This window comes from Austrofundulus limnaeus, unplaced genomic scaffold (genome assembly GCF_001266775.1).
Source record: "Austrofundulus limnaeus strain Quisiro unplaced genomic scaffold, Austrofundulus_limnaeus-1.0 Scaffold18, whole genome shotgun sequence".
Classification (NCBI taxonomy): Eukaryota; Metazoa; Chordata; class Actinopteri; order Cyprinodontiformes; family Rivulidae; genus Austrofundulus; species Austrofundulus limnaeus.
In genome coordinates this window covers 1,548,626-1,570,968 of record NW_013952420.1, presented here as the reverse complement: position 1 = coordinate 1,570,968, position 22,343 = coordinate 1,548,626, and the positions used below count along the sequence as shown (strand labels likewise).

General features: G+C 37.7%; 2 protein-coding genes across 2 annotated transcripts in view; both read right to left on the bottom strand.

Annotated features, from left to right (window-relative positions):
* LOC106514227 (eukaryotic translation initiation factor 3 subunit H) overlaps positions 1 to 17,316 on the bottom strand; it is a 93,535-nt gene extending 76,219 nt beyond the window's left edge. The window contains exons 1-2 of the mRNA XM_014003386.1: positions 17,178 to 17,316; positions 4,335 to 4,491 (exon numbers count right to left, since the gene is read on the bottom strand). Of these exons, the coding sequence (XP_013858840.1) occupies positions 4,335 to 4,491; positions 17,178 to 17,279 (259 nt within the window). The 5' untranslated portion in view covers positions 17,280 to 17,316. The remainder of the gene's footprint in view (positions 1 to 4,334; positions 4,492 to 17,177) is intronic.
* Positions 17,317 to 18,157: 841 nt separating this feature from the next.
* LOC106514226 (double-strand-break repair protein rad21 homolog) overlaps positions 18,158 to 22,343 on the bottom strand; it is an 8,634-nt gene continuing 4,448 nt past the window's right edge. Inside the window, exons 9-14 of the mRNA XM_014003385.1 lie at positions 21,429 to 21,652; positions 20,727 to 20,880; positions 20,439 to 20,584; positions 19,463 to 19,645; positions 19,205 to 19,288; positions 18,158 to 19,119 (exon numbers count right to left, since the gene is read on the bottom strand). Coding sequence (XP_013858839.1) covers positions 18,928 to 19,119; positions 19,205 to 19,288; positions 19,463 to 19,645; positions 20,439 to 20,584; positions 20,727 to 20,880; positions 21,429 to 21,652 — 983 coding nt within the window. The 3' untranslated portion in view covers positions 18,158 to 18,927. The remainder of the gene's footprint in view (positions 19,120 to 19,204; positions 19,289 to 19,462; positions 19,646 to 20,438; positions 20,585 to 20,726; positions 20,881 to 21,428; positions 21,653 to 22,343) is intronic.

Sequence of the window (22,343 nt, the reverse complement as noted above, 5' to 3'; positions counted from 1 at the left end):
GGGCAAAATAGTAAAAAATAAAACTAAAAAGCAGAGGCAGACGGCGAGCCGCACACGCTGGCGCCATCTTGCCACACCTTCTTGTGCAGAAGCCTGTTATCACCCAGCCATCAAAGTCAGGTGTGTTGGAGCAGGAAAACCTCTAAAACATGCAGGATAGCGGCCCTCGAGGACTGGAGTTTGACACCCCTGCTGTAGGGGTAGCGGTATAGTTTTTAATGAATGCTACATTGCTAATGCTAGGTCTTAGCCACTTATCTTGTTACAATCCCTGCTGGAACTGTCTCTAAATAAACAAATAATGCTTAGCATGGCAGGGGGACAAATAAGGCCCGCAAGGCTTGTAATAATACACTGGGGGGAACCCTGTATCTTACGGATGACTCTCAGCAACTACCACCCCGATCTCTTTTACCACACCAGGTCAATATAACATTGACCGAGTTTCAGCCATTTTTGAGTTTTCCAAAGACAATTAACTGCGAGGCCATCTTAAACTGAGTGATTCCAAAAGTTAATCAATTGCATTTGTACATCCAGTGATTACTTTGTGAGTGTTTCATTAAAATAATTCATAATATATTTTATTAACAAACAGAACATATAAGCAAAAACATTTCTGTCCACGTTCGCCTGCTGTAAGCGGGAAATAAAAAAGACAAACTGCATTACAAAGACACCCTTCAGAGGCACAGACACATTAGAGCACCTCTGGCAAAAAAAGATAACTTGCAAAACCTCTGCATTCAACAGAAAATCTCATACAGTTAAAGAACTTATTGGTGTTTGAATGAGTCTTTAAAGGGTAGCTGTTTGTTTAAATCAAGACAGCTTTTATTAGTATTGTTAATATTATATAACAGTTTTATAAATTCTACAATATGGTAAAGTCAGTCAAATCGATTTTTAAAAAGGCCTTTTGAAGAAAGATAAATGTGCTTCCAAAACTCTAGACAAGGCACGAGTTAGTGTACATCTTAGTATGTGTACGCCCTTCTGTTTCCTGATAAGTCGCTGGAAAAAAGCTTTCCCTGTACAGAATAATAGGGTGCTTATTGAAACATTACTTTCAGAAGCAAACAACTCAGCACAAGGAAAGTGCAAGTGTGAGCAGCTGCATTCAAATCACACCAGCAACCTTTTCTTTACCTTCTTGGAAGGTTAAAAAAGTTGGGGGAAGTTATTTGACTTGGAAAGACATGCTGTGTTTAGCATCATTAAAATGTCTGACTCATGCACATGGGTGAGGACTAATCCAAATATTACTGACAATACTGTTTGCTTTTTGTGGGAACAGCTGAAACTCACAATGTATTGAACTTGTAGAAATGTAATCAATAGGAGGTACTTCTACAATGGATGAACTTTTGGAGTCAATCCAGTTCATGATGGCTTGAGAAAATAAAAAGACATATATACAATAGCAGCTATAATTTAGTCAATTTTAAAGCCACTGAGATAAACTTTGTTAGGAGCAGACTGATCTTCAACAAATTGTGTGAGCAATAACCATTTAGTTAATGTCCAAAATGTAATCAGTTTAGAGCAAACTCTGAAAATATCTCAGACTACTTTTTGGATCTTGATAAAACTTCCAGGTGATAATCGTTGGATGCACCTCTACAGCTGGTTAAAATTTGGGGTCAAACTAATTTATAATGGCCACTCCAGCCGAGTGACATTAGGAGACACCAAAATGGATATAATTAAAATAAAAAAAATCTAATTAAAATATTATGCAAAACAAACTAAAAACAAAATAAATGACAACTTTTGATAGAACTCAAATTCTGACTTGGCAGTAGTTGTGAGTCATCCTCAACACATACTCTGATAGCGGTGGGAATCTTTTACAATCTCACAGTTCAATTTGATTATGGTTTTTGGGGCCACGATTCGATATCTATCTTTCATTCAAAACTAATAATGTGAGCCCATTTGCCGTGCTCCCAAAGTGCTTCATCTTCATTTTACATACCTTGTTGCTCATGTCAAACTCTGTCTCATTCAGTAAAAAAACTAAATAAGCCCAGTTATCACAGATATTACAACAAAAAGACCGGGCCAGTTGAATATCTCGTTCCACCAATTTTGTAGTTTCCTCTTTTGTTTCGATGCTTCCTGCATGCATGAATACGTTCCAGAATCGGCTGCATGGTTCTGTCAGGATGTCCAATGTCATTAGTTACATTAGATTTGCTTTATTATTTGTTTTTGGGACATTTTAAATTGATTCTGAATCTTTGTTAATGAGAATCATGATTCTGATTGTGAATCGATTTTTGGGACACCCTTATACGCTGAGCACGGTCATGTGAGACCTCAGAAAATCAAATCAGATGAAGCATAATATGAAAAAGGTTTAACCAAAACAGCCATAACTCCCTCTGTTTTCAGCACAAGTTTAAAACTCTGGAATGAAACATGTCAGATGATTTGCATTCCTTCAAGGAATGCCAGGCCTTTATTAAGTAAATGTTTGTTAAAATGATCGGTACACAACTGACAGAAAATTAGGTTTCTGCAACAAACCATTTGCTGTTATTTTTCCAAATAGACATGTTAAAAACCAGATTTGTGCTAAAGAAAACCACTTTTGTTCTGCTTCTTGCTGCAGGTCTGCAGTGGGTCGAGGCAGCCCACTCCAACATCAGCACACATGAAGTGCCAACAATTAGTTTCTGCAGAGCAGACAGTTGACTGGCCCAGCTGGGCAGCTGTGTGCGTGGGTAGATAATTCAGGCAGGAGTACAGGAACAAAATGACCTTATGTACGGACATAAAATCAATTTTCCATGTTATGGCTGATCAACAATTTAACTTTTGCCAACTGTCTTTGCGTGGCTTTGGGTGAAATTGGAGCGCTTGAACATTGTTTTTGGGAAACGCAGATCTGTAGTTTTGTTTTGCTCTTAATTAAGAGAGCAAAACTTGGCAAACACGCAGCATGCACGAGTCGATTACGTTTGGAATTTGGTTCCAAACTGTCAGATAAGCTGAAGCCTGTCACCTTCTGCAGCTGCATCAGACTCCGTGCTGAGGAATTCTGTTGTAACTTTGTAAATATGCCCCTGTTCACAGCAAGCCACAACTCACTGAAGCCCTTGTTAACTTAAAAAGAGTGACAGATGGAAAATCCAGCCCATCAAAAGTCAACATTACAACCAGCTGTGGCATTCGCCAACACAACACACACACACACACACACACACATACACATACACACACACACACACACACACCCAGCAACTGCTTCTCACACTAATGACCTTTAGCCATCATTGCAGCCGGTGCATCCTGCTCAATTTTTTGACTGTTGCTCATTAGTAGTGAAGGCCTGTTAAAGCTGAGTTTTCTCCCAGTCCACCTTTCCCTGCATCTGCTCATCTTCCCCCGCCCCGCTCCCACAGTCCAGCTCGTTGCAGATTCGGTTGCACTTAGCAGGGAGTCGGTAAAAAACAAAGCTCGATGTGAGAGGGGCAGAGGTTCCGAGCACTTGGTGGATCTTTGACGGGGGATGTGATGTTTGCAGATGAGGACTAAATGAAAACCTGGACACGTTCACAACGTCCACCTGTAACCCGCTCCCCCCAAAGCTGGAGCATTCCACCCAGCCCCGCCGACCTCGCACATCAACCCTAGTACTGACAGCGTAGGACACCTGGTGGGCCCAGTTAAGAGCTCTGCAGTGACCTTAAAATTGTGCTGATGGACATCCTGCACGTGCCAAGGAAACACACCCATCTGTCAAAACCCTTTTAATCAGATTAGAAATTTTCTCTCCCAGCTTATCTCTCAATAACACATCTGACTGAACCAACACTCAATTTAATATTAAGGTTCTGTTAAAATGCCTTATTTTCAACCAAGTATGATGTATTAAAAAAAACAGCTTTGAGATTTTAAACCTCAAGACAATAACCTTTTTGCTCGGCGTGATTAGATAAAACAATACAATCTTACCAGCCAAGAGCTAGACAGCCAAAAATAATAATAACAAAAATGCTTCAAATTAATATTTCCAGCACCATCTGGTAAATCAACTGAAGAAGATGGTGCTAATTAAAAACCTAATCATCCCAATTTGCAGTTCATAAAGGCACAGTCGAATTTAAATGACAAAGGCAGTAATGAAAGCGACAAGAAAGTAACGAAATGTTACTGAAGCATTCATATACGATGATCCTGTGAATTCATCTTCCCCCGTCACTGCAGATAGTCATTTAACTGCTTCACCTCAGACTTTACTTATGTTCTGTGTATCCGAGGCCAGGTTTCAGGTTTTAGAAGATCAATACAAAGAAGGTAACAGGGGACAGACACTCTTCTGTTACCTTCGTCAAAGTCTGCATCATCCTCGGTGTGTTGAGGGAAGGGGAAGCAGTTGGTGATCTCCAGCCGGTCTTCGACAACCAGGCCCAGCAGGACCCCCTGAACAACCTCGCTGCCCTGGCCCTCTTCCTGGTAGTGTTTAATAATCTTCAGCACAACCTGTGAAAGTAGGGAAGAAAAAAAAAAGAGAAATGCCACTGCAATATCAAACTACACCAAGAGCAAAGTAGAGAGGAAAGTCAGATGGCATTTTCCTGCCAACAATAACAGCTGCAGAAATTTGATTTGGTTTTTTTGGCCTGGAGTTTTATCTACTGTGCAGTAATATCCTGCCTTGGTGTTTTTAATCACCCGCCGCCAAAGGCAAAGGGGCAATAGTGGTTTTACCCATGTAAGGTTAGCAAAATATTACATAAACCACGGAATAGATTTTAATGAAACTCACAGAAAGTAATTGAGCTTCTCAAGTCAATCCAATTCAAAATGTGTACACTAGAAGCCTTAGAAAACCTAAAAAAAACCCAGCTAACTCAGTTTTCTGTCCACCCCATTTCCAATGAAATTGGACTGTGTGTAAAAAAAAATCTAAATTGGCCAATAAGACCTGCAATGTAAACAAAGTCTAATGGTTACGATATTCCACTCCTATGAAATACCTCCAGTTTATCAATCAATCCCATTTATTTTACCAAATGCACAGTGATCTGTACTAGGGATGCAAACTATTAATCGACCTACGATTAATTGTCGAATAATGGTTTATTAGATTAAAATTTCTTCCATTCGATTGAAAACATCCAGTTCAACCTTATTTCTGTGTAGTTTTAACTTCATCCAGCAGAGGGCGCTGCTACTCTACCTTGGCCCAGTTAAACTGAGCAGGAAACTGTCTCGATATGGGCGGGACCGAAAACGCGTGAGTCTTATTTAGTTTTATTTGCGACACAAAAAATAATAATGGACTACACCAAACTGGAAGGAAAAGTACCGAAGGCTGTACCAAGCAATATGACGCTAAAGACAAGAGAGCACGACGACAGAGAACGGTAAACTAACTTTAGCTAACGTTAGCTTCCTCTTGTTGAGTTTAACTCCATGTGAAAGAACAACAAAGCAAAAAAAGTTACAGCTGCTAAATTAATTTAATCTGTGTGACATTTGCTGGCAAGTAAACCAATCTAGTGAACAGTAACTGATGTCAGATCATGCTGTGTAGCCCAGCTTAAAATGAAACCAGAGGAAATATAAAACAAACAAACAAACAATTGTCAGTAGTCATTTGTATCTCACGTCTTTCAGGGATATTTTTATTGTGTTTCTAGTTTGTTTTTGAGCTATTTTTTTTATCTTAAAATATTACCCTGTGTTTAAATTATAGTTTTTGTAAAGTAAGTGTAAAGTATTTTTGAATTTCATCTTCAGGGTGGATTAAGTGTTTTATTTATTATAATCTTTAATTTTTTTTCCAACTAGCAATTTAACACATTCCTGTTTTGTTATATTTTATAAATATGTTGAAGTTTGATAGTGTGAGAGAAATCCACATTTCTCTGTTTATTCAGTCAGTATTTACTCACACAGCTGGCACAATAAATAGTTAAAATAACACTGAACATTTTTTTATCTATCATGTAAAGAAATTAGCCCTTCGTGTTATAGAAAGACTCTTGATTCAAGAGAAATGTCAGGTTTTTAGGAAAATGGCTGCTTATCAATTAATTGTTACTCAATTGATAATATCAATCAACTTTAGATTAATCCATTAATCGATAACTTGCATCCCTAATCTGTACACAGGAATTTTTCCTGGTTGCAGTGATGAAGAACATTACTAAGAATGCAGACAACAGTAGGGGAAAAAACTATTTTTGTGTCTGCTGGTTTTTGTTCTGACAGCACAGAACCTTCAGCCAGAGGGCAATTTTTTTAAGGGTGTTGTGCCCGGTGGCTTGAGTCCTCTGCTATCTTCCAGGCTCATCTCATGACTCATGAACTGTGCAGATCCATCATCGGCTGTTGGCGTTTTCCAGTCAGTTTACTGCCCAGCTAGATGATGCGATCAACTTGTTTTGTGCGATCAGTGGAGCCAGAGTAAAACACTGACAATGAGGAGATCAGGGCACTCTTGGTGGTGGATCTGTAGAACTGAGTAGACACTTCAGTGGAGTGCCAGATATTAGCCAGATATTCTGTAGAGGTTTTTAAGTTAAAGACGCACCTGTTCAAATTATCTTACTTGCCTTAATTTTACCTTTTAACTGGCTTGATCTGTTCTGTGATTTTTATCTCTTGCCTTCTGTGTCTCCTGTCCAGCGCTTTGTTTGAAGGCACTTTATAAATAAAGATATTATCATTATTATTATTACTATTATTAATATTATTATTAGATATTACAAATGTTCTTTAAACTGATCAAATATATTTATTAAAGAAATATGAATTTGTTGTGTACGTTAAGAATATCGGACATTAATACTACACATGCTGACATATTAGCCTCATTCATAAGACAGCTCAGTCTGGGATTGACGCGGAGGAACCACTTGGAAGAAAATAGCCATCTACTTTCAGACCCAAAAAGAGAGGAGCATAAAGAGGTGCAGCATGCTCGAAGTTAGCCTGATAAATGAAGCACTGTTTCCAGTGAGTGGTCAATGATGTCCAACCAACCAATTCATGGAGAGTGCAATGAAGAGGATATTTTTGCATTTGTAAAAATCCTAAATGTACTGTGTAAGGGCAATGTAAAAATAGAGGAATTGTGCATATAAAATGCAACTCTGCAATCACTGTGTATGACAGTGTAATCAATCACACAGCAGTTTGTGTGTTTTCACTTGGCGAAGACAGGAAAAAGAAAAAAAATGTGTTTAAAAAAGGGCAGTCCTCCATTTATGTTTCTATAATTAGAAAATCAAAGTGTACACAAAAGTAAAAACATGTCCTGAATAACCGAGTGCAGCAGAAAACCTGTTAGCTTTTCATTTTTAAAAACAGAAGTTTTATTATTATTATCATTAATAAACTGGGGTCTAAAGCACCTAGATCTGCAGTACTGTATTGTGGTAGGAAAACAAATATATTACAACTATAGATTGCTTGAGTGTTCCAATTAAAGTTATTTAAAAATAGTCACCTTAAATAAATACATTTTAAGTTGATAAAATGTTTAATTTAAGGAACTCAGTCCAGACAAAATTTTAGAAAACCATTAAGTTAACTGCATTTAAAGTGGGCAAAGGAAAAAAAAAGATTAATTTTGTCTATTTAGAGAGGGTATTCAAACTGGTCTTTCTGCAAATGTCCATGTGCTTTTGTTGTGCTTGTAGAAAAATCTACAAGTCACAAGTTAATTTACAAAACTGCTCGGTTTGAGATTATAAATTTGAGTTTCAGTATTTACTGTGCAGTTCAGGAGCAGACAAGCAAATATTGAACAATCCCAAATGAATAAAAACAAAAAGCAATGACTTGAAAATCTCAAACCCAAATTTTATTCACAGTGGAACATTTTTTTATTTATTTTTTATGGCAACAGCGTGTCGCAAAAATGTTAGAGGGGCTGTCAAAGTAAGTGGTACAAACACACAACCAGAGGAACATTTTGTAATAAATTTGTTTATTTGGCAACCAGTCAGTAAAAGGACTGGCTTTGAAAAGAGCATTTAAGACCTATTCTCTAAGAAATAAACACAGGCTGGTCTGAGGCAAAGTGGAAAACTGTTCTGTGGTCAGATTAAGAGAAGTTTAAAATTCTTGTTGGAAATCACAGAAGCTACACCCTTCATACTAAAGATGAACGAGTCCATCTAGAACAGTGCACAGTTCAATAGCCTGCCTCTCTGATTGTATAGGGGTGCATTAGGGCCTATGATGGCCTTAGGCAAACTATACATCTGACAAGGCAAAATTAATGCAGCAAATAATATATAAAAGGTTTTAAAACAACATTTGCTCCCATTTAAAGGACACCTTTCAGGAAAAGCCTTGCACATTTCAACAAGACGATGCTAAACCACAAAGTGTTTTAAAGCTACGTTTTGATTCCTGACTCACCCTGATTTCATGAATGTTCATAGAGATATGCCTTGATTTGTCTTAATCAGAATAATTTGTTGATATTTGGTCTGAATCCTATTTAGGTTATTCTAATGAGGAATTTTGATGTCCTTTAAAGTGGAAACCTCAAATGATTTTTTAAATATTAAGATTTACCAGCTGGGAATCAAGAAAGCTGGCGCCCAAAGAAAATAACAAAAATTTAAGCCTTTCGTTATCAAAATCTTGTTTTTGATAGCTGCTACTTAAATCAAGGCTTTAATTTTTTTTTTTAGATACTTCATTTAAAACTACCCAAAGATGACACATTTATGTATAATATTTTGACAAAATTAAATTGCTGCAAACACATTGTAACCAATGCTGCCTATTTCTCCAAATATAACTTTGGGACTCAGTCATCGGTACAATGTGCTGGGTCATATTTTCCACAAAACAAATCTATGCAAATGTTTAGTTTTAACATTTGATATGTCTGTGTGCTATTGGGAGTAACATATGGGTTTATAAAGTCTGTAAATTATTGCACTACCTTTTTTATTTACATTTTACATAATGTCCCATAGGAAAAAAAATTGTATAGGTCCTCTGGACGGGTTCTTCTTTAGTGAAACGTTTCGTCTCTCTTCCAAGAGACTTCTTCAGTCTGAGAGTTTCAGGCAAAATTCAGGCTTTTAAGTCCTGCCTCCAGGTGACTGATACTCACATCACATGGCCATCGTTCACAGGCCAGAACTCTGCAGTTTTCACTCATTTACAGGCCAGCGGTCACTCTTTCAGAGATGAGGATGTTCTCATTCTTGATAGGGAGGAACGTTGGTTTGAGAGAGGAGTAAAAGAAGCCATTTTTGTAAAGAAAGACCATCTGTCATTAAACAGAGGTGGAGGCCTCAGTTTTCAGCTGTCCCCCTGCTACAGCGCTGCCATTGGCAGTATCACTCCACCCCCTGTTAACAAAAGGTATTAATTAGGGTGAACGATAGCCATGTGATGTGAGTATGAGTCACCTGTGAACGATGGCCATGTGATGTGAGTATCAGTCACCTGGAGGCAGGACTTAAAAGCCTGAATTTTGCCTGAAACTCTCAGACTGAAGAAGTCTCTTGGAAGAGAGACGAAACGTTTCATTAAAGAAGAACCCGTCCAGAGGACCTATACAATTTTTTTTCCTTTGATTTTTTACCTGGATTACTGAGATGCATCAGGACATAATGTCCCATACTTTTGGAAATCAGTGTTTCTATAGGGTTTATGTAACAAACTGCAAGTGTCATTCTTTTCCTGTCATAAGAACCAGCTAAGTCTGAGGAAAAGTCATCAAATAAGGCAATACACTTTTTATTTGGCCTTAAAACTAAGACATTTCAGGACAACTTGTTCCATGCTCCCACATTCAAAACACCTCTCTAATCACTTTACATCTGGTTTTGATTATATAACAAACGGTTAACCATCATTCTGCAGAGCAGCTAATAACCTCCTACATATAGCCACAAAACTGCCAAAAAAACAAACCTCATTAGAACGAGAAGAAATTCTGGGACATATTAGTCTGGCAATCACAGACTGGTTGAGTGGTGGAGTAGGAAGCGCCACCTGCAAGCTCCATCATTTGGGCATCACTGCTCATGAATGCGCAAAAAAGGGCCAGTTGGTGTTCGGCGCCATTCAGCGACGTGAAGGAAAACGAGGCAGCACAGAAGTCTCATCGGGAAAAAAATAAAATGCTACACATGTTCAGTGGGAGGGCATGCTTGATCTTATAGTCTGATATTCTACCTAAACAGTGTTCATGAATCACTCTTTGCATTTCATTTTTAATGCGAGACAAATAAAATCAACAGCCTCCACACAATCCAGGAGCTCTTTTAAGACTCTTAAATCATCATCACCAACAACAAGACCGATGTAACCCTACACACACAATGACATTACAAAAACACTAGCCAATCATAGGACTTATAGGCCTGTGGAGAAAAAAACTACAGAGTGAGGCTAAGTGTCTAAATGAACAGCAGCTAGATTAAAAAAAGGCTGAAAAGCAGAGTGTGGACAGGGAGAGCATAAATCACACTGATAACAGTGTGGGCAGGTCACAGCCAGAGGCATTAATAATACACGTTCACATATACACAGGAGCAGGGTGGCAGTTCTGCACCCATGATCACAACAAAACAACCAACACCACAATAAGGGAGCCCTTCCTGGTTTCTGCTGCCCTCGTGCACACACACTCTCTCACTCACACACACACACACACACACACACACACACACACACACACACACACACACGAGCAGGTTGTCTTGGGAGATGATTTATTTTCGTAGAGAGCTGGACTTGTCATGCAACAAGTTAAGAGCTGGGGGCAGTGGAAAGAGAGACGATATGAGGTGGAGCAGGGAGAAAAACAAATCTCATTCCCTGCCTGCCTGGGCTTTTCTGACTGAGAGCAAAGGAAGGTCTGAGCAATAGGTTGATGGAAGGAAGGAGGGGTGGAGGGAGAGTGAAAACATGCAAAAGTGAGAACTCCATGGGGAAGGTGGTGCTGCCGGTGGGTGAAGAGAAAATATAACACTGAAAATGTGAAACAGAGAAACTAGAAAGACACAAAGAAAATGCTGACAAATGAGGGCAGAAAGAGGCTCTGTGAGGGCGAGGAGAGCAAACAGATGTGGCAATGACAGCCAGGAGGGTGAGGAGGGACGGAGCAGGGGGAGAATGGGCAATGGGATTTTTATTTTTTATTTTAGCTTTACTGTATCCCTCATGCTCTTGTTTGAGATTCGGCTTTTCCTCTCCTTGCCATCAGATAGCTTTTCTAGCCTCGCCCTCATCACTGAGAGCAGATACGCTATCGGCTATCTGTACTCTTGGCAATCTCTCCATCGCGCTTTAAAAAGCATCCCTCTGGGAAACGAGGAGGTGAGGGACCAGACAATCGACAAAAAGAGCGTCTAAGGTAAGGTCAAACAAAAGGGAGACACGTCCGCGTTCTGAGAAATTCCTGAATCTACAGAAATGCTTCAAAGGACGGGAAACTAAAGAGGCATCCGCACGTAATAAAAGGAAAGGAAGGAATGATGAAAGGAAAGGGGGGAGGGTGTTCAGTGGATTTGTAGCACTGGCTTCCTGATGTGGAGTAAATACCATCGCGTTGTAAGCAAATCTCAGAAAGTCCCAAGTTTGGCTGACTCTTTTCAGCAACATCCTTCAGTGCTACATTTTCTCTCACTCACAAATCTATTGATCTAGCTTACCAGCGGCAAGCCCGGTGAGCTCACCAAATGTGTGGAGGGCCTCCATATTGATATGTGGACACCATATTCCAAATCAACAAGCTTAAAATTGAATTGTGCGGAAATCAATCACGATTCAAATCTCCTGTTGGCTGCCTTTAATTCTTATCATAAATCTTCTCACGCTAAAAAAAAAAGAGCTCGTATTCCTGACAGAAAGAAGCTTGAGTTGTGAGGTTTAATGGAGTTTTTCTTTATTTTGCGCTGCTCAGCTGTGGTCTAACTCAACACAGGGTTGGATTTAAGGTACCTGAAAGAGATCATTTTTTGGGTGAAACTTCAGTCGTAGATTCTCAGTTCATCTGCCAGGTTTCCCTGCCAACTTGGACAGACCTTTTTGAAAACATGTTTGCTTAAGTCTGGTTTATAAAGATGACCACAGCCAAAGGCAATTTAAATTCAGAAAAAAATATCACCTACAACAATCTAGAGTAGATTTGAAAGAAGAAATCCTGTGCGGTAGCACTTAATACAGCCTGCATCAGACAAGGCTTAGTTAAATGTTTTTTTTGTTTGTTTTGTTTTAAATTGAGACCTGTGTAACATTTGTTATCATTCTTATTTTTATCATGTTAATGGAGGAAGAAAAAGTAGTATCGGCTTCAAGAATCGGCCAAGAAATATCGGCTGCACGTATCGGCGTATCGGTTAGACTGATGTTTAAAAAAAAAAAATCGGTATCGTATCGGCCTATCTCTTGTTGTGGGTGTTTTGTGCTAAACTTGATTATATTTAGAATTACACTGAGAGGTAGCTGTACTGTGATAAATGTAATTCAACAAATAGGAAACATAAACTGTATAAAACAACTACAAGAGTTGAAATCCAGTGAATTGAATTTTAAGGGAGAACTGTCAGTCTGGTAAAATAAATTAACATACTGTGCAACAGACTTTCTACTCTTTAATTTTATATCAGACTGAGTTGAAAACACTGAAACGATCAAAGTAAACTAGAGAAAAGCTGTTTTAAACCTCTCTCTTCCTTCACAACAACAGCCGTTTTGAGAATCTAAACGGTTCAGGTTTAAATCTTCTTACAACTTCAACACATCATTAGAGGACTCCAAACTGTGTACTTTTACTAAGGTCATGTACACACCTCTTTACATGAAAACCTTTGACGTGCAGGAAAAAGCTCTGTAGGTGTAGAAAACATTTCAGGCAAAGTAATTACCTTATAATTACTCTTCTGCTTTAATCCCTGAGCCTCAAATACTCAGACGATGATGAGGAAGGAGATGAAACTGATACTGAAACTAGAAAAATCCAAGATGGTTGACTGTCAACATTTGTTTTTAGTGCAATATAGTTATTACATTGCATTTTTCTGGCACTGTTTTTTTTTCTTTATCCATGTGAAAGCTTTGAAACAAAAAAAAATGACTGTCACTCTTTTATGAAATGTTAGGATTAAACTTTCTGTAACAGTTCCTGCCTTTTGTGTAAAACCCCCAGAGCTTTAAAATTCACTGTGGCAAAAATACACAGTGTGCCCTGACTTTCTCCTAATTCATGACACATAGCTCTAAGAGCGGCGTCTGACTTGTATCGTACGTCAGAAAGAAAAAAAAAAAAAAAAAAAAAAAAAAAAAAAAGAAGAAAATCAGGTTTCTTCTCTCCCTCAAATGCTGAAGTTTACTTGATCTCAGTGGGTGTTTAATGGAAACTCATTGCTGTGTTCAAATCCAATTCTGTAGCAACACGATGCACCGAATCCTCTTCAAAAGCAAGAAAACAAACCATTTTTACAACTCAGCAGCGGTGATATAGTCCACGGGCAACCCTGCAGCTAAACCTCTGTCAGACGGGTCATGATGCAACGCGGCGGCAACGACTGCATATTAATGCATACAGGTGAAATGAGGTTCAGAACTCCACCTGAAATAAATACCCCTCTCCTCTAAACACTGAATAAAAATGAGATTACACACGAGACGGATTTGGGGTGTTTTAGATTAAAGTACGAAGATTAGAATGTTTGCTTGACAAGACAGTGAAAGGGATTAAGAAAACCTCAGTTATATTACACACATTAAATGTTAAATATTTAGATTTGAAAACAGAACTAGTGATTCAAGGACAGCTTTAATGAGACGGATAAAAAAACAAGGCAGTAACTAGTAAGTCCAAGTCCTGCTATTGCATCCATGCACTCTACAAAAATAAGCTGCTTTATCCAGTGCAGTTTATGGCCCAAGGAGGGGAGAATTAAGTGCAATGAAGCAAGTTTGTCCTCTGCTGTTTGTACAGAGGTATTACAGAAAGGAAAGATTAACACTGTTTTAGCTTCGGTTTCTGTCCAAATAAAAATAAAATATTTAAGCAATAACCACGTTTGAGGAAAACAGTTTAAGAAAAGTGCAAGTAATTATTAAAAAATTCATAATAAAACTGTAATCATCTTCACAAAGTATACACACGTTGATAATCTTTACCTCAAATCAGAGGTGAGTCAATTAGATTATTCATTATCGTCTTTTTCATATATAGCTGGCAACACATAGAGCGGAGCATTCTGAGCTGATAAACAAGCACATATGTTGTTACACAAACCCTGATGTCAAACTGCTTCCTGAGAGAAAGCCTTTTAAAAGACAACATGGTCACGTGACAGCCCGATTCAAAACCTCCCTGGTGGGCAGAAAGACAACACGCATCATTTGTTGTAGAAATGACTGGCTGCTTGTTCACGAATTTAACACGAAAATGGTCCCACCCCGCATTGTGATTGGACGTCCAACATAAGTGAGAAAAGGGGAGTAGAAGCTGTCCTTAACATGTTATGTATGAACTGATCCTGAAATAAATACAGCAATCTTAAAACGTGTAATCTATTTTCACTGGAGCAGAGCCTGAAACAGAAAATTAACACGTTGAATTTATTTGAATATACTAACACTCACCTTTTTACAGTTACTAATGTGTAAAATCAGGCACTATGCCTCCAAATATAGATAGATATCTGCTTGGTACTTTACATACAAATGCATAGATTTGATCAGATTCTTCCAAATATCAATGTAACCAACGTTTGTTCAGAGTGATGGGTTGTTCTTCCTTCCACTCCTTAGCATGTGAACTGGGTTGCGTTCTTGGTCAAAATAAAGTTGTTTACCAACATGCCGCTCCCTTAACTTAAGGGCCAGGCTAAGCTTTAGAGCAGGGGTGGGCAATCCTGGTCCTGGAGGGCTGCAGCCCTGCATGTTTCTCTGCTCCAACACACCTCATTTGAATGAATATATGATTATCAGGCTTCTGTAGTATGAAGGACCAAAACTGACATAATTAGAAATAAAAGCAGAATTATATAAATGAACTATTAAATAAATACACTTTAAAGGCATCAATTAGAGAACTTTTATATTTTAATTGACTTTCATATTTATTTTTCCAGGTTAGTTTCAATAAATTAGTCTATATATTTTAACACAATTTAAATTTTACTGCTTTTTACATATATATTAATTGTTTTTCCTTTAATTGTACATGTATTTGTGTGTCTTAAATGTTTATACTTAATTATGTTTACATTTTTCCAATAAGTCTTTTTATTTCAATGTGTTGCATGCTTGTGGTGCCTAAATTTAGCTTAAAGTTTAGTTTAAAACAAAGGCAAAGAGGATTACCTCTGCCTTTATTTTAAAAATATATAAAAATAATTAAATTTAAGCATTTAAGAGACACAAATGCATGTACAAAAAAGGAAAAACTATATAAAAATATATATTTTAAAAAACTGTAAAATTTAAATTATGTGTTAAAATATACAATTTATTGGAACTAAGCTGGAAAAATTAATAAGAAGGTAAATTAAATTATAAAACTTGAGGTAAAGTTCTTTTTTTAAACGTATTTATTTATTTAGTGGTTCATTTATATGTTTCTGCTTTTAATTCTAATTATGTCAGTGTCGGTCCTCCATACAGCAGAACTTAGAAGAGGTAATTCAGTGACTGAATCAGGTGTGTTGGAGCAGGGAAACATGTAAAACATGCAGGACTGCGGCCCTCGAGGACCAGGATTGCCCACCCCTGCTTTAGAGCATAACCTTCTAAATTTAATCAGCTAATCAGTCAGTCGATTCTTGTCTTTAGCATGTCATCCATTGCTGACTGTCTGATTTCTGCCACCAGAGTACTGCATAATACACATGCACAAAAACTAGTGCTTCTGTTTATAATCATAATCATCTCTATACAAAGCAGTGTTCCTCAACCTTGGTCCTTGAGAGGGCCAAATTTTTTGCATGTTTTAGTTGTTTCTCTGCTCAACACGCCTGATTTGAATAAATAAGTGAATCACTTATTTATTAGGCTTCTGCATAACTTTAAAATCTGCTGAAGAATAGGGAAATCACTAAAGCAGGCAGGATGGTGGCCCTAGAGAACCATGAATGAGGAGTAATGCTACAGGGCCTTTTGTTTAAGCACAGCACCAGCAGACCCCAAAGGACGTTGACCACAACATTGTTGTATTTATTTACTTTTTCAAACAAGGTTGCATGATCTACCACAGACAATTGCACATTTATACATTTTTAAAAATCTGGGAATGTGACTGGGGTCAAAGCTATTATCACAGTCTTCAGTCTAAGTTTTTCTTTGCTTGTTGTCAAAATCTAGATTCAAGAAGAAACTCTAATAGTTATGGGCCAAAAAACAAACAAACTTTTTTTTTATACCAACAGCTGTCTTGATTTCTTATATCATCACTGGCAGTTAAAAACATATTATAATCAAGTTTGACCTAAATCCAAAACAATCATAAAGAAACGTGAAATAAATTGCAGATAAGTTTGAAATTTGTACGTACATATGACATCTCAAAAAATTAAGTAAATTGTTAAAGTTTCCCTAATCAGGCATTTTATGTACAGCTTATTGGTTGACATCATTGTTGTAAACAGATAAAAAAATAAGCAATAGACTAATATATAATTGTTTGCTAATAAACAAAACACTATACTTATATTAGTTATTTGTCAGAAGGTTCATACAGGTAATTAATACAGTAAGACTTACAGACACTGATGACTTGCATTCATAGTTTAACTTCATAACTTATGTAAGCCAGTGCGTTAAAATTCGTTTTCTATAAGTATCTAATAGAAACTCTGGGGAAAAAAAAAAAAAACCAAACAACCTTTTGGGGGTACCACTAAAGAGACAGGGAGGTCCAGGTTTTAAAATTAAACGCCCCTGTTAGCACCAGCTAACCAGCAGCTAGCCTTAAATCACATTTTATCTAGACCAATATCTAGACCAATGTAAAGCAGAATAAATAGTTTGTGTATCTTATTAGGTAATGTAATAAATTTAAGATACAGGCATGTCAAAAGCGTAAGAAAATCTAATAAATCTAATAAACAAAAAATAAACATTTTCATGATCATCTCGCCGCCATGATGCTAACGCTTTAGCATCTGCTAAACCTCCCTGTGTAACAAAATAACACAACAGTCTAATAAGCCGGCGGTGACACTCACCAGTCCCTCAATTTGGATCTGTTTGACCGGAGAGTCCAGAGTGCCGCCTGTGGAAGCCATCTCTGTGGCAGATGCTGAACTTGACTCTTTACGTGAAGACATTGGTGCCAGTCCACGCCAGATAAAAAGGGGGAAAGAATTTGAGGACGCACGTTTCCGCTACAAATGCATCTGTTACACTGTCCGTGTAGAAACAAAGCAAAGCGAACCATCGACCGCATAAAGTGAGTCAAACGCATTTTAAATTTTATATTAACCAATAAGCAGTACGTAATATAGTATGTAACTTAAACGACATTTAAAAAGGACTTGAAACAAAATATAAAAAAACATTAAAGAAAAAAAAAACGTTCATGCTTAACAACTTCTTGTTTTAAGATCATGGGGTTACAAAAATAGTTGTAGAAGCAGCCCAACATGATTATCAGTTACAGAGGGATGGCACATCAAAACCAAAATCCATAAAGAAAATTCAGAAACTCTGTTATTTATTTATAGTTGATACTGAGGGCAGTCACTACTCAGCTCATTGAAGCTTCTCCTAATGTTTTTGCTCTACTAAACCCAAATCGATACGTGAAATAAAAAGTAAACACCAACACCTGACTTTCAAGTCAAGAAGGGACCACTAATTTATTTTATGTGGCCCATACACTTGAATAAAAGCTCTTATTCTGTTATAATCTCCTTGGTGTGGCCACACCGCCTCACATTTAGGACTTCAGGTCAATCAATGGAGTTCTGATCATTTAGTTTAACTCAACATACTGGCTGAAAATGAAGATAGAACAGATTGAGCAAACATACACTATTTGTATTTTTTTCTCCAAATGTAAATTTGCTTCATTTTATCATTTCCAATTCCATTCTTAACCTTTAAACACTACCTGCCTATCTGACAGTTCAAACATCTAGTAATGTAAAAAAATATATTTATTTGAGCCTCAATATTTTAATTTGACAGACCATCGTTTCAAAACCAAGTATTTAAAACACTTTATTTCAAATCTTTACAGATGTATCACAACTAGAAGTTACCCAGAGTCTAAAAAAGGTGGGAGAGTGAACTTAACTGTAACAAATAACATTACCTAGTTACATAATGCAAAAAGGCAAAATAAGCATTAACAAACCAAAAAAGGTACAAAAAAGAAGAAATTTACATAAAATTGATAAACTGTCTGAATTATACATCTGAAACATGATATTTAATGCCAGACACGTTTCAACTACTCAGTGACAGATTAACCTTTTTGTTTATATTTAAAAAAAAAACAAGTGCAACAGGGAGAAAACAGGAGAGGTTACACTTTCTGAACAACAAAACAGTACCTTTCCAGAACAGAGTCAGTACAGGAACATACCTGATAAGCTGGGATTTTAGCTCAAATGTGAAATATTTCATTTGAAAGAGGGGGACTGATACAAAACATTATATGAGCAGACAACAGAAATTTAACTTAGAAAACAATATGATGTAAAGCTTACAAATTGGTGGCTGAAAAGGGTCATTTTATAAATAAACTTGTAAAACATTCCTAACCCCACTTGAACCAAGAATACTGCCTGATTCCAGCTGTAGTACAGTAAAACTGTTTTAAACGTTCCCAACCCTTTTCCAAGTACATCCCACCCCTCCTCCCAAAGGAAACACATGGTTTGACAGAAAAAAAAATGTAAAAAAGGCAAAGAGTTGAGTAGTTATGTAAAAAAAAAGCCTGCTGCAAGCAGTGTGTTGTTCTTCCAATGTCTAAATGAGGTGGAATTTTGGTCCAGCTGTGGCAACGATGTCGCTGTAGGGCTGAGTCTGAGTGACTTCGATGGCTTGCTGCTTCTTGAGGACGAGGAAACTGTAGAACTTGGCAGCTGCCTGCTTTTTGTTGTCGTTCCTGCACAAGTCCAGGAGGCTGACTGAGTCTGCACCCGTCTTCGCCATGACACGCTTTGTGGAGAAAAGCCCAATCGTAAGTAAAAATCTATCACTGCACTAACATTGGTACTGAAAAATCATTTTCTGAGGCTTTTACCTGTAGACCGTGCAGCATCTGCTGGGTTCTCTTGTTCCATCTCTTCTCCTCCTGATCCTGGTCTCCAGCCTGGCCCTCCTCCTCCTACGAACCACAAAGTTGTTTTAAATCAACAAATTAACTTATAAAAAGCACGAAATGATCCTGCTTTGAATTTTCTTAAAGTCAACTCCGATTCACTTTTGTTAGGATCGTTTAGCTGGTCGTCATTTCTCAACATTTGGAAACTACAACGGTCTTGTGACGATGCTCCCTCACCTCTTCTTCATCAATGTCGTCCTTCTTGTTTGTTGCCTTCTCGTCGAGAAGGTCGAGCTCTGGGACAAGCTGAGTCAGGTCGAGATTGCTCATGTCTGGGGGATTACTGACATGAGGCATGTCTAACCTCTGTGACAAGTCTGAGCGGTCTGCCATTTGCTGCTGCTGCTCCAAAGGAGCCATCTGAAACAGGAGTGGGACCAAACTTCAACTAGAGAAATAATATTTCATGTGAAAACACAGTGTGAGTGAAAAAGAAAATGCTGAAATCAGCTGTCAAGTAGCTGAAAAAAATGAAACTAGCAGAAAAATACTAAAATTAGCAGAAGAATCTAAAAAAAGCATGTATGCTGAATTAAGCAGAAAATAGCTGAAATGAACACAAAAATGGAAAATTAGCAAAAAACAAGAAGGGCTTAAATTAGCAGAAAAATAGTTAAATGGTACAGATAAGCTGGAATTAGTAGAAAGCAGCTGTAAGGAGCATATAAAGCTTAAACTAGCAGATGGAAGTTGAAATAAGCAGACAAAAGCTGAAACTGGCAGAATAGCTAATAGGAGCTGAAGGAAGCTGAAATTCACCCAAACAAGCAGAAAAAGCCTGAGCAGAAAAAACAGGTGAAATGAGCAGTAAAATGTTTTTGCATAAAGCGTTAGAAAGAAACTGTTCATTTTCAATGATACAAAGTGGCTGAAAAAGCTAAATATTTAAAAATAATAATAATAATAATAAATTGCACAATAGAAAAAGTCATAGCAGGAACATCCTGAATGAGCTGAATATTTTTGAAGAATGAATTGTTGAAATAGTTTAAAAACTGTGGAAGAAGTTCCGTGCTAAAAAAAAAAAAAAAGTATGAAAGAAAAGTGGATCTCAACAGTTTTCACACTATTACTGGTGTGTAAGGACAATGAAGCATACTCCTGCTTCACTGATCTAAAGTGGTTATTAAACGATCTCAGCTGGAGTACTCACTGGAATGGTGCCCTCTTTTTCTAGAGTCTTGCGTTTAACACCACGGGGGGTGGATGGAGGAGGCATGACGGTTTCATCCAATGTGGTCCTGCTGCCCTCCATTACAGAGGCTGCCAGCATACTGGGCTCCTCCATGATAGTCTGGTCTGAGAGACAGGAAGTAACATTGTTAATTAATAGAATGAGAAAAGAAAAAAGAAAGCTAAGCAAAGCATTGCTGACTGACTGATGTTTTTTGGTAAAACATCTGCCCCACTCCTCTTTTATAAGAACTCCAGAGTGACTTACCAATAACATCTCTGTGCTGAGTCATGACCTCCTCGCGAGGCACCTCTGGGTTCTCCAGTTCTTTAAGGAACTCATCCAGACTGTCTGCTTCTCCACCCTTTCTCCTTTTCCTCAGCTCGTCTGGCACCAGAGGCGTCAGACACCGTGTGAACATCTGAAAGTGGGAGTAAAACTTTTCTATAAACCTTTATAGAGCTTTAATCAAATATAGGAACTATTGGAATGAAAACAAGACAAAAAGAAAATGACTAAAATTATGCAACAAGTTTTTTATTCAGTATTCAGGAGGAGTAAGGTGAATATGAAAGATCACAAATCAAGACAATCCTTTACTCAACCTCCTGTTGCTTCAGAGCTTTAAATCTAAAATCTGAACAGAATACAAATTAATGTGTTTTAAATCAACTCGCCACCTTTTGTTTGAGCAAATAAAACCTCTACAAGCACTAATATTTCTTGAATGCGAGTTTAGGAGGACAGCTAACAGTTTGAGCTTGTTTTCATGCAGTTGTAAGTGTGGTGGTGTTTTTCTTGTGGCTAATCCCGTCTGCAGAGGCTGCCAGAAAGATTTACCAATTACTTTATATCCGACACCTTTCCTGATGCAACCTAGACCTGAACCCACAGCCTCGACTAACAAGCAATCGCTGACCCACAGTTACATGTGTGTATTGTCCACAAACACTGATTATCAGCAGTTACCTTCAGTAGCCTGGCATTCCAGAGGGGCTGAGCAGGTAGAGAGAAGAGCTTCTCCACCCCTCCAGTCTCTTTCCACATCATGAGCTTCTTGGTGGGAGGAGCCAGGTCCAGAGTGGTCACGATATCAGAGTAGTCAGACAGCTGGGCTCTGATGGTTTTACTGTCCAGCTCCTTCACACTGTCCACAATCAGCTTCCTCTTACGCTTTGCCTTGGTCTCTTTCACTGGCAACCAGAAGAGGAAAAGAAATCAGAAGTAGTACGTCATCAAATCTCACAATTTCAACAACTGTGAACAAGTAAAATTTTTAAAAATGGTTCAATTAATATTCATGTAGTTGAGGCACAAATGCAAGTAAAGTTGCCTGATACAGTATGTAGGTTTAGCTTTCAGGTTATTCTTTTTCAGGATACTGTCAATTAAAAATGACTGAGCTTGTGTTTACATTTCATTATTCCTGAAAGACAAATATGGTGGATCCTATAGAGAAACAGTAATTAGCACTTAAAAGACTTACTGGACCAACATTACTCTTCATTACAGTAATGTTTTTCTCTAATACTCTTTAATTACACAGCCGATGGCTAATTTGTGACAGTCAACACCACAGTTTGAATGGGTCGGGTGAGGAAAATACAGTATTTTATGTTTGTATTATTAAGAGTTCTTGATAGATTGCATAGATAGCGTGATGTCTGCCTGTTAACTGTTAGAAAAGTTACATAACAAATCTACACTATGGTAGCACTTTCCATAAACATTTCAAATAAACACATTAGCAGCAAAATATGAAAGTTTGGCTCTTTTAAAACTCACAATGCTGCTCAAGATAACATTTAAAGAAGGATGTATATAGTCTTTTCTCATAACTCAACCTTACAGAGCATCAGACTCACATCAAGTATGGAATTTTAT